Source organism: Schistocerca cancellata, chromosome 1, assembly GCF_023864275.1.
Source record: "Schistocerca cancellata isolate TAMUIC-IGC-003103 chromosome 1, iqSchCanc2.1, whole genome shotgun sequence".
Classification (NCBI taxonomy): domain Eukaryota; kingdom Metazoa; phylum Arthropoda; class Insecta; order Orthoptera; family Acrididae; genus Schistocerca; species Schistocerca cancellata.
Genome location: NC_064626.1, coordinates 1,170,554,788 through 1,170,568,142, shown reverse-complemented (window position 1 = coordinate 1,170,568,142; position 13,355 = coordinate 1,170,554,788). Strand labels below are relative to the sequence as shown.

The 13,355-nt window shown below is 41.1% G+C and overlaps 1 protein-coding gene across 1 annotated transcript in view; it reads left to right on the top strand.

Moving 5' to 3' along the window:
• LOC126093962 (uncharacterized) overlaps positions 1-13,355 on the top strand; it is a 127,643-nt gene that overhangs the window by 72,135 nt on the left and 42,153 nt on the right. The window contains exon 5 of the mRNA XM_049908760.1: positions 11,101-11,308. Coding sequence (XP_049764717.1) covers positions 11,101-11,308 — 208 coding nt within the window. The remainder of the gene's footprint in view (positions 1-11,100; positions 11,309-13,355) is intronic.

The window sequence follows — 13,355 nt, the reverse complement described above, 5'->3', positions numbered from 1 at the left end:
GCAGGTGATCCAACAGTGGCCTCGGGTTTCCGTTCGCCGTGTTGCAGCTGCGGTCCAAATGACGCCAACGTCCACATATCGTCTCATGCGCCAGAGTTTACACCTCTATCCATACAAAATTCAAACGCGGCAACCCCTCAGCGCCGCTACCATTGCTGCACGAGAGACATTCGCTAACGATATAGTGCACAGGATTGATGACAGCGATATGCATGTGGGCAGCATTTGGTTTACTGACGAAGCTTATTTTTACCTGGACGGCTTCATCAATAAACAGAACTGGCGCATATGGGGAACCGAAAAGCACCATGTTGCAGTCCCATCGTCCCTGCATCCTCAAAAAGTACTGGTCTGGGCCGCCATTTCTTCCAAAGGAATCATTGGCCCATTTTTCAGATCCAAAACGATTACTGCATCACGCTATCTGGACATTCTTCGTGAATTTGTGGCGGTACAAACTGCCTTAGACGACACTGCGAACACCTCGTGGTTTATGCAAGATGGTGCCCGGCCACATCGCACGGCTGACGTCTTTAATTTCCTGAATGAATATTTCGATGATCGTGTGATTGCTTTGGGCTATCCGAAACATACAGGAGGCGGCGTGGATTGGCCTTCCTATTCGCCAGACATGAACCCCTGTGACTTCTTTCTGTGGGGACACTTGAAAGACCAGGTGTACCACCAGAATCCAGAAACAATTGAACAGCTGAAGCAGTACATCTCATCTGCATGTGAAGCTATTCCGCCAGACACGTTGTCAAAGGTTTCGGGTAATTTCATTCAGAGACTACGCCATATTATTGCTACGCATGGTGGATATGTGGAAAATATCGTACTATAGAGTCTCCCAGACCGCAGCGCCATCTGTTGTTGACAATTGTAACTACTGTAATTTCGAAAGTTTGTCTGCCTGAAAATGTACTGTTGTCCCAAGCATATTGCAACAAATGGTGTATTTCTATCGCTGCTCGTTTAGTTTTTATTACCGTTTCAAATATACCGGTCATTTTTGAAACACCCTGTATTAAAATAGTACAATGGATAGTGAGGTTTAGATATCTTTGATTGTAATCATATTGTAGTTAATAACTGTTTAAATTTGTCTTTAACAGAAGTTGCATGCAGTTGCTTTATATCATTAGGTGACCTGTTAAAGAAATGTCTTCCAGTTGTATATGTGCTGTCATCTGTAGCTCTTTAATTTCTCAGGTTCATGTGATGATCATTTCTAGTTTGTGTATTTTAATAATGAACATCTCTACTCATTTTCTACATCCCCATTTACAGACATACACAGTTAGTAAATTATGTTTGATGAAATTGTCCCTGCAGGACTGTCATTTTCTTCTAAAGCTCGAATACTCTATTCATGTAGGCTGTAGGTGCCGCATACAAATATCAGTCATATATTGCAATAGATTTGTAATAGATTAGTTTCACCATAAAAGTTATTATAGTTATGAGACATATTAATTAACAAATGCTGTAGCCAATCTTTTCACATATTTATTTATTTTTGTTTGAACCAGTAAATTATGTTTAGTACTTTGATTATACGTAGCATATAGGACATGTCAGGGGTAACAACTGATATACATTTACAGTAGATATTAACTGAGAGTATATGATCAACAGAATCAAAGTAAATAACAAAATAAACTGATATAATTATATAATTAATAATATTTTGTGTACCAGGATTACTTATTATGATATTCCAAAAATACAGACAGAGTAGAAGCAGTACTCAAGCAAGAACTGTTTCTGTGAGGGCATGCTGAAATGTAGTGCCTCCAAATGTTTTACTGTGTGGTATTGCATGTCATGCATGTTACTCGATTGACTTTCACACTTCACTGGTGCAAGTTGCAACCCTCTATCGCTAGAGGGCTCTGAATTGTAGCATGGTGGTGTCTGAGAGAAATTGAAAGTGGAATTCGAAGAGTTTGTTCAAGCATGCTGCACCCTCTCCTTCAGAATGACAGTGCTAGACCATACACAAGTGCTATGACATCTGCAACAATCTGATGCCTCAGGTTCACTGTAGTTTATCATCATCTATACAGTCCCATTTGATTTCCATCTGTTCCCAAAACTTGAAGAACACCTTTGAGGACTCCACTTTGTTAGTGACAAAGAGGTGCAGTTAGGGGTTAAGTTGTGACTCCACCAACAAAAATAAAAGGACTCCACTTTGTTAGTGAAGAAATGGTGCAGTTATGGGCAAGGTTATGGCTCCATTGACAAAAATAAAAGATTCTACAGTGATGTTAACAATAAATTGATCTTTTGTTCTTCACAGGGTGTCTATGGTGAGAAACAGATAAGTAGACATGAAGAATAAACATGTAGAATGTTAGTAAAGTTTTATTTAAAAAGCTTCAAGAGTTTTCACATAAAAAATTCTGAGGCATTATTTTTCAGCATTCCCGTGTACTTTAAAAGTGTTTAATGCTGATATGCTTTTTAAGTAAGAATGCATATAGTTATACAACATAGCTGTAATGTGATGCACTTCTCTTTTACATAGGTTTTTACTTACTGTGGTTCATGTAGGTTAAGCATATGCCAGTTTTGTATGAGTGAAAATCATAGTTATGTTCAAAGATACTTTCTTTTTTTGAAGATGCTCTCTTTTGTAAAGATAAGTATTTTATATACATACAAACAAGGCAGAGGCAGTATTTTCTGGCTCTTAAAAAGGAGTCTACAGGAATCCCTGCATTTAGCTTGCTTTATCACTATGATAACCTTTCTTTGTGTTGCAAGTGTATACTTTTTAAATTGTGGAATATCCCCAAAACCGATTCTGTACATTAGTAGCAACTGTATACTGCTGTAGTATATGGTGCCAATGAAGAGCAGCTTGTATTTTGAGAAAGAATTCTAACGGCATACATAATTGTATTCAGTATTTTTGTTTAGACTGTTAAGGTGCAACTCTTACTTCATATCTTCCTAAATATGTATGTGTAAAAGTTTTGTGTTGTGACTCGCCGATCATTCAAAGCGCCGCCACGCAATTACGCGCATCCTCTACGTGCGGCCCTGTCTGCCAGCCATGCAGCAGCTGCGCCACCTAAGCGGCCAGTTTTAACACCAATATATTTCCAGGACTCTGGTGTCCGAGCCTGGTGAACTGCACCAGTTACATCATATGTACCCAAAGTTGACATCAAACGACACAGTATTCACAACAATCAACAAACGAGTGAGCCTACAATACATTTGCTCACAACCCTAGCCAAAAACCGTGTGCTCCAAGGCACCTGCGTGACCTCTATTTATACTTTTGTTAACAATTACCTACAATGAAAATTACAATTTTATGTAAAATCACAATTAAAAGTTAAACCGAATATGAGATACACATTGCTAAAAATTTACAATCTCAGTGCTGAACAAGGTGAACCTGTTTTCAACTTATTTATGAGTTAATATAACATTTTCTGACTAATTATGGTGTTGTTGTTGTTGTTGTTGTTGTTGTTTTGGTCTTCAGTCCTGAGATTGGTTTGATGCAGCTCTCCATGCTACTCTATCCTGTGCAAGCTTCTTCATCTCCCAGTACCTACTGCAACCTACATCCTTCTAAATCTGCTTCGTGTATTCATCTCTTGGTCTCCCCCTACGATTTTTACCCTCCACGCTGCCCTCCAATACTAAATTGGTGATCCCTTGATGCCTCAGAACATGTACTACCAACCGAGCCCTTCTTCTGGTCAAGTTGTGCCACAAACTTCTCTTCTCCCCAATCCTATTCAATACTTCCTCATTAGTTATGTGATCTACCCATCTAATCTTCAGCATTCTTTTGTAGCACCACATTTCGAAAGCTTCTATTCTCTTCTTGTCCAAACTATTTACCGTCCATGTTTCACTTCCATACATGGCTACACTCCATACAAATACTTTCAGAAATGACTTCCTGACACTTAACTCTATACTCGATGTTAACAAACTCCTCTTCTTCAGAAACGCTTTCCTTGCCATTGCCAGTCTACATTTTATATCCTCTCTACTTCGACCATCATCAGTTATTTTGCTCCCCAAATAGCAAAACTCCTTTACTACTTTAAGTGTCTCATTTCCTAATCTAATACCCTCAACATCACCCGACTTAATTCGACTACATTCCATTATCCTCGTTTTGCTTTTGTTGATGTTCATCTTATATCCTCCCTTCAAGACATCATCCATTCCATTCAACTGTTCTTCTAAGTCCTTTGCTGTCTCTGTCAGAATTACAATGTCATCAGCAAACCTCAAAGTTTTTATTTCTTCTCCACGGATTTTAATACCTACTCCAAATTTTTCTTTTGTTTCCTTTACTGCTTGCTCAATATACAGATTGAATGACATTGGGGAGAGGCTACAACCCTGTCTTACTCCCTTCCCAACCACTGCTTGCCTTTCATGTCCCTCGACTCTTATAACTGCCATCTGGTTTCTGTACAAATTGTAAATAGCCTTTCGCTCCCTGTATTTTACCCCTGCCACCTTTAGAATTTGAAAGAGAGTATTCCAGTCAACATTGTCAAAAGCTTTCTCTAAGTCTACAAATGCTAGAAACGTAGGTTTGCCTTTCCTTAATCTTTCTTCTAAGATAAGTTGTAAGGTCAGTATTGCCTCACGTGTTCCAGTATTTCTACGGAATCCAAAGTGATCTTCCCTGAGGTCGGCTTCTACTAGTTTTTCCATTCGTCTGTAAAGAATTCATGTTAGTATTTTGCAGCTGTGGCTTATTAAACTGATTGTTCGGTAATTTTCACATCTTTCAACACCTGCTTTCTTTGGGATTGGAATTATTATATTCTTCTTAAAGTCTGAGGGTATTTCGCCTGTTTCATACATCTTGCTCACCAGATGGTAGAGTTTTGTGAGGACTGGCTCTCCCAAGGCTGTCAGTAGTTCCAATGGAATGTTGTCTACTCCGGGGGCCTTGTTTCGACTCAGGTCTTTCAGTGCTCTGTCAAACTCTTCACGCATTATCGTATCTCCCATTTCATCTTGATCTACATCCTCTTCCATTTCCATAATATTGTCCGCAAGTACATCGCCCTTGTATAGACCCTCTATATACTCCTTCCACCTTTCTGCTTTCCCTTCTTTGCTTAGAACTGGGTTTGCATCTGAGCTCTTGATGTTCTTACAAGTGGTTCTCTTATCTCCAAAAGTCTCTTTAATTTTCCTGTAGGCAGTATCTATCTTACCCCTAGTGAGATAAGCCTCTAGATCCTTACATTTGTCCTCTAGCCATCCCTGCTTAGCCATTTTGCACTTCCTGTCGATCTCATTTTTGAGACGTTTGTATTCCTTTTTGCCTGCTTCATTTACTGCATTGTTATATTTTCTCCTTTCATCAATTAAATTCAATATTTCTTCTGTTACCCAAGGATTTCTACTAGCCCTCGTCTTTTTACCTACTTGATCCTCTGCTGCCTTCACTACTTCATCCCTCAAAGCTACCCATTCTTCTTCTACTGTATTTCTTTCGCCCATTCCTGTCAATTGTTCCCTTATGCTCTCCCTGAAACTCTGTACAACCTCTGGTTCTTTCAGTTTATCCAGGTCCCATCTCCTTAAATTCCCACCTTTTTGCAGTTTCTTCAGTTTTAATCTACAGCTCGTAACCAATAGATTGTGGTCAGAGTCTACATCTGCCCCTGGAAATGTCTTACAATTTAAAACCTGGTTCCTAAGTCTCTCCTTTACCATTATATAATCTATCTGATACCTTTTAGTATCTCCAGGGTTCTTCCATGTATACAACCTTCTTTCATGATTCTTAAACCAAGTGTTAGCTGTGATTAAGTTGTGCTCTGTGCAAAATTCTACCAGGCGGCTTCCTCTTTCATTTCTTAGCCCCAATCCGTATTCACCTACTACGTTTCCTTCTCTCCCTTTTCCTACACTCGAATTCCAGTCACCCATGACTATTAAATTTTCGTCTCCCTTCACTATCTGAATAATTTCTTTTATTTCATCATACATTTCTTCAATTTCTTCGTCATCTGCAGAGCTAGTCGACATATAAACTTGTACTACTGTAGGAGGTGTGGGCCACAATAATGCGTTCACTATGCTGTTTGTAGTAGCTTACCCGCATTCTTATTTTCCTATTCATTATTAAACCTACTCCTGCATTACCCCTATTTGACTTTGTATTTATAACCCTGTATTCGCCTGACCAGAAGTCTTGTTCCTCCTGCCACCGAACTTCACTAATTCCCACTATATCTAACTTTAACCTATCCATTTCCCTTTTTAAATTTTCTAACCTACCTGCCCGATAAGGGATCTGACAATCCACGCTCCGATTCGTAGAACGCCAGTTTTCTTTCTCCTGATAACGACATCCTCTTGAGTAGTCCCCGCCCGGAGATCCGAATGGGGGACTATTTTACCTCCGGAATATTTTACCCAAGAGGACGCCATCATCATTTAATCATACAGTAAAGCTGCATGCCCTCGGGAAAAATTACGGCCGTAGTTTCCCCTTGCTTTCAGCCGTTCGCAGTACCAGCACAGCAAGGCCGTTTTGGTTATTGTTACAAGGCCAGATCAGTCAGTCATCCAGACTGTTGCCCTTGCAACTACTGAAAAGGCTGCTGCCCCTGTTCAGGAACCACACGTTTGTCTGGCCTCTCAACAGATACCCCTCCGTTGTGGTTGTACCTACGGTACGGCTATCTGTATTGCTGAGGCACGCAAGCCTCCCCACCAACGGCAATTTCCATGGTTCATGGGGGGGGGGGGGGGGGGTTTACAGGTAACAATTACATTTCTAAATTTGTTTATAACAAATCAACTAGTGCTGAATTTTAGTGCTAACATATATCGGAGATTCAATTAACATGCTTTATTTATATGTTCTATTTAATTTGCTGTAGTAATTTTATAATGATAGGTTTACTGGTACATCCTGACCATGTGCTACATTTCTTTCGATTAGTTACAGTATTAATTTCACATTTATATTGTGTTTCACATAAGAACAATGTTACTCAGCAAAGCATCATTTTCGAATTATATGTATACTGAAATAGTGGTTATTTTTGTATGTAATTTGGAAACAGGTCACTTTACAATCAGGCAATTAGGACTGGTGTTTATCTTTAATGCTCTCCGAGGGGTTCTGATAGGGCAATGAGATACGGTAATATTTCATGATCTGTAATTAGAGAGAACTGCATTTCAAAGAGGTAGACATGAAATTTCTTGACTGCGAACACTATTGTCAAGGTGTCTTTTTCTATCTGGGAACAGTTGGGCTATCCTGGGATCAGGGCCTTGGATGCATATGCGGTACACTGTTTGGAACCAACCCCGTCCCTGTGTTCCAAGACCACTCCAATATCGTAGGTGGACACATCGGCTTCCACAACCAAGGGGCAATTGGGAGAAAAGGGCATGAAGCAGGGTGCAGATGTCAGCATGGTTTTGAGTTTTTGGCAAAATAAACATCTATTCTTTTTATGGAGCGTTAGACATATAAATTTAGAAGTTTGCCTCACTAACATACCTAAATATGAAATTGATTACAAAAAAAGTTACAGATAATAAAATAATAATAAAAGAGGATAAATATTTATTCTGTATAATTAGAGCTGTCTGCTGACAAACTTCATTTTGCAATGACTTCAACAGCTTTTTCCAAAATGGTCTGCTTGTTTTCTTCTTTTGGATCTAGTTAAGCTTTCAGCAACTGATTGTTTCTCTTGAGAAGCAATGTCATTTTTTGCTGGTGGACAGAGTACTTATCTGATTTAAGGTGTTCCTCATAATTATTTTTTTCCCCACCCTTTTCAATTATTACAAAATTTGCAGAAGAATCTGTGGCATATAAGGTCTGATTAGTATATTCCTGAGCCTGTTTGTGAGCTGTGTGACCCATAGTTGAGAATGCTACAGATAGAACTGACAGGATATGAAGAGTTGGAAGCGGAGCCAAAAGTGGCTCTATTTGCACTTTATGGGAAGATTCTCGATGTGGTCACTGTGGTGCAAACAATACAACATAACAGGTGGCTGCGAATATAAAGAAATGTGTTCCTGCAGAAGCAGAATTGACACATGTTGCTGATCCCTTCTGGTGTTGTGAGAGTTGAACTCGAACCATGTGAAGGATCAAGATTAGTCTTTTTGCTTGTTTCAAAACAAGAAAAGAAAATAACAACCTATGCACAATACAATGCAAAGTGGAGTGCACAAAACATTTGGTAATGGCTACTGTGCAATTGCTTGCTGGTGTTGGCAACGTCATAGAGTTCTTCAGGCCCAACCTCTGCTGCTATCTTATGCAACCATAGTTCGAAACACGTCGCACTTGAAACAGCTACATTATTGTTTCTGGAATTCTGCCGTGAACCAACTTCTGCTAGCAGACAAATGTACATGTTTCTTTGTTTTCAGATGTTAAGTTCTACAGCTGAGTCCTACATTGGCATTCATGGCGAGTACTTATATAGAGACCATTCAAGTGCCCACTGTTTGACTTGAACCAGAGTGCAGTTTACGAGCACACTGATACATCATTGCTCTTATGCATACAGATCACACACTTTAACTTGGCCTCTGAGTAGAGGATTCTGGCAGCTGAAGCTGCGATTGGCTCACAGTGCACTGGCTGTTGCGACAAGCTTTGCCTCTTTCTCCCAGGGGAGCCAGGATACACCTTAGAATGAATGTTAATGGGTTAATGCTTTTGGGAAGTGGCCTGGAGATAAGCTTTACTTAAATGTTTGAGTAATCGAGTCACTAGAAGGGCTAAGTAAAGCCTCTCCCTCATTATTGTAAATAATATTAACAATCATTTACTACACGAATCAGCTATATTCACAATGTTGTCCACATCTCATCATTTACCTGACAATTCCAGTCCCATCTTTCACTTACAATTTTAATACAATAGAAATCTTAATTTTAAGCTTGCTTAAAAATTAACTATAAAGTGAGCTTAACTGAATCATCAGAAAACTATCACACACTAACGACTTCATAACACAGTGTATCTATGGACACTTATCTGTATTATACAAATATTAATTCAGAGCAGATGTGCAAAGATGGAGGCAAAAATCCTGAAAATTGTGTGAAACTGATACAGAAACAAATAATGAATAAGAGCAAATTTGCCGTCATTAATTTCCAGTGTTTTTACAACTAGACATCCCACAGCGAAATGATAATACTCTGGCTATTCATTATTCTACAATGTTTTGTGGTTGTTAGTTTATAAATGGAAAAGTCCAGTTTTGTGTCATTGACTGTACCTTAGCTTTTCAGACACTATAGTGCTGTAGCTCAGTATTCATAGTGCAGAAACCTGTGACTGGGTATTGAATCAAGGCTGCTGTAAGATTTATGAGTGATATTGGAAATTGTATTTCACACGGAAAATTACAGGGTATATCTCCTACTATACTGACTAACAGGCAGGTAAGGATAGTTGATTCCTTGAACTATAAGGGTGAAGAGCTTCATTTTTGTCCACAATCTGTTCCAACAGTTACTCCACACAACACTTTTCTAAATCCACGATGCAGTCAACATTCAGATAAGTTAGGAATTTGTTTAATATATTATCAACAGATGAAACAAAATTCATTTTAGTGTTGTCCGTGAAGTCACATACAGGGTGACAATTATTGAACTATATGAAATAAAATTGTCTTAACTTTTAAACAGTTTGCTTTAGGACGTTCAAACTGCATGGCTGGCAATGGAATTAGTATGCACATGCATGGTTTGATTTGGATGAGTTCATCAAAAAGCAAAATTGGCGCATTTTGGGGACTGAGAATCTACATTTCATGACAGAAATGTCTGCACACCACACAGTCACCTGTTGAGGGTGAACAATGTCCAGTCACAGAACAATCAGTGTGATATTCCTTGATGGCACATTGACTACCAAACAAAATATGTGAAGGTTTTGGAAGATGATTTAATCTCCATTATCCAAAGTGACCCCAATTTCGACAAGATATGGTTCATGCAAGACAGAGCTCGACCCCATTGAAGCAGGAGAATTTCTTATGTCCGGAAGCTCCCCAGGGGGCCATATTCTGGCTCTGGGGTACACAGAGACCACTGGCATGAGCCTCAATTGGCCGCCATATTCTCTGGATCTGAACACTTGCGACTACTTTTTGTGGGGCTGTATTAAAGACAAGTCCGCCACTCGTGGCCTCGCGGTAGCGTTCTCGCTTCCCGAGCACGGGGTCCCGGGTTCGATTCCCGGCGGGGTCAGGGATTTTTCCTGCCTCGAGATGACTGGGTGTTGTGTCGTCTTCATCGTTATCATTCATCCCCATTACGGTCGGAGGAAGGCAACGGCAAACCACCTCCATTAGGACCTTGCCTAGTAAGACGGTGCGGGTCTCCCGCATCGTTCCCCTACGCTCTGTAAAGAAGCATGGGACTTCATTTCCATTCCATTAAAGACAAGGTGTACATCAGTAACCCCAAAAGCATTGCTGAGCTGCAAAGTGCCATTCAGGAGGTCATCGACAGCATCAATGTTCCAACACTTCAGCTGGTCATGCAGAATTTCACTACTCGTATGTGCCACATCATCGCCAATGATGGCAGGCATATCGAACATATCATAACCTAAATCTTAATATCTGTAGTGATGTTTACATATTGAATAAAGTGTGTGCACACCATAGTTACATTTTTTTCATATAGTTCTCTAATTGTCACCCCGTACAAACACAGATGGTGTGACGATGCCAGTAGCCACGTGTTTGTAAAGAATAGGCTGAAATTCATATTCAGTTTCCCAAGCCTTCACTGGATCCCCTAATTGTTTCTGGTGAGTGATATGATTATTTCTTCTTCTGTCTCACATTCCATACCCTCCCCAAACTCTATTCGGGTGCACTAGTGTTTTATTTTAAGTGATGTTGATCTCCACAGGAAGGTAGACTCTAACCTGCGGTAATTTTGTTTTTGTTTTCAGGATCCATATTGCTTGCCATTGAGATGATCAATGTTGATACTTACATTTGAAATGCGAATTTTTTCTGTGAAGCTATAAATTAGTCTAATATAATAAGTAATTTTAGCAAGTATCACTTTACGTTACAGGATGAAAATGAGAATGTCTGTGTGCAGTTTGTTAGAAAGTTATGTCATCATCTGGCTAACGAGAACTTCCCTGTTGATTTCTTTGCTTTCTTTTCTTTGGTTGGCATGGAGAAACGACAACATCTTAGAGATAAATTTGAAGATTATTTCCATGACTGTGTGAAAGCAAAGTGGGCAGAGATTGGCAAGATTTGTGGGAATTCTATAGGTAAGTTCAGCAGTTACATCAGAATGTAATAGTTTTTTAGTTATAAACCAATGCTTTCACCAGGCTGAAGTCAAAAAAGTAACTATATTTCAAATGAGAGTGTATTTTTGGTCATATTATTAAGTTCGGCTAACATCCATTAAATACTTCATACCCTGTTTTACAGTGTAGTTAATTACTAACTTTTTACGCTTCATAGGTATAATGACACTTACATGTACCATGATACCTGTTAAGGACAGTTGTACACCAAATTGAAGATTTTTGTTGTAAATTAGAAACCTTCACTCACCACTTTTGGATAAGGCTGGAAAGTGTATCTGGAAGCTATTTTTTTTTTATGTGTTATGATGAAATGAAGTTATGAATACGAACATGAATCCTTTACAGAAGAATGGGAAAACTGTTAGAAGCAGACCTCGGGGACGATCAGTTTGGATTCAGGAGAAATGCAGGAACAGGTGAGGCAATACTGACCCTACAACTTCCCATAAGATATAGGTTAAGGAAAGGCAAACCTACATTTATAGCATTTGTAGACTTAGAGAAAGCTTTTGACAGTGTTGATGGGATAAAATAAAGGGAACGAAAGGCTGTTTACAATCTGTACAGAAACCAGATAGCAGTTATAACAGTTAAGGGCACGAAGCGAAGGGGAAGCAGTGCTTGAGAAGGGGGTGAGACAGGGTTGTTGCCTATCCCTGATGTTATTTAATATGTACACTCCTGGAAATTGAAATAAGAACACCGTGAATTCATTGTACTTTATTGACACATTCCTGGGGTCAGATACATCACATGATCACACTGACAGAACCACAGGCACATAGACACAGGCAACAGAGCATGCACAATGTCGGCACTAGTACAGTGTATATCCACCTTTCGCAGCAATGCAGGCTGCTATTCTCCCATGGAGACGATCGTAGAGATGCTGGATGTAGTCCTGTGGAATGGCTTGCCATGCCATTTCCACCTGGCGCCTCAGTTGGACCAGCGTTCGTGCTGGACGTGCAGACCGCGTGAGACGACGCTTCATCCAGTCCCAAACATGCTCAATGGGGGACAGATCCGGAGATCTTGCTGGCCAGGGTAGTTGACATACACCTTCTAGAGCACGTTGGGTGGCACTGGATACATGCGGACGTGCATTGTCCTGTTGGAACAGCAAGTTCCCTTGCCGGTCTAGGAATGGTAGAACGATGGGTTCGATGACGGTTTGGATGTACCGTGCACTATTCAGTGTCCCCTCGACGATCACCAGTGGTGTACGGCCAGTGTAGGAGATCGCTCCCCACACCATGATGCTGGGTGTTGGCCCTGTGTGCCTCGGTCGTATGCAGTCCTGATAGTGGCGCTCACCTGCACGGCGCCAAACACGCATACGACCATCATTGGCACCAAGGCAGAAGCGACTCTCATCGCTGAAGACGACACGTCTCCATTCGTCCCTCCATTCACACCTGTCGCGACACCACTGGAGGCGGGCTGTATGATGTTGGGGCGTGAGCGGAAGACGGCCTAACGGTGTGCGGGACCGTAGCCCAGCTTCATGGAGACGGTTGCGAATGGTCCTCGCCGATACCCCAGGAGCAACAGTGTCCCTAATTTGCTGGGAAGTGGCGGTGCGGTCTCCTACGGCACTGCGTAGGATCCTACGGTCTTGGCGTGCATCCGTGCGTCGCTGCGGTCCGGTCCCAGGTCGACGGGCACGTGCACCTTCCACCGACCACTGGCAACAACATCGATGTACTGTGGAGACCTCACGCCCCACGTGTTGAACAGTTCCGCGGTACGTCCACCCGGCCTCCCGAATGCCCACTATACGCCCTCGCTCAAAGTCCGTCAGCTGCACATACGGTTCACGTCCACGCTGTCGCAGCATGCTACCAGTGTTAAATACTGCGATGGAGCTCCGTATGCCACGGCAAACTGGCTGACACTGACGGCGGCGGTGCACAAATGCTGCGCAGCTAGCGCCATTCGACGGCCAACACCGCGGTTCCTGGTGTGTCCGCTGTGCCGTGCGTGTGATCATTGCTTGTAC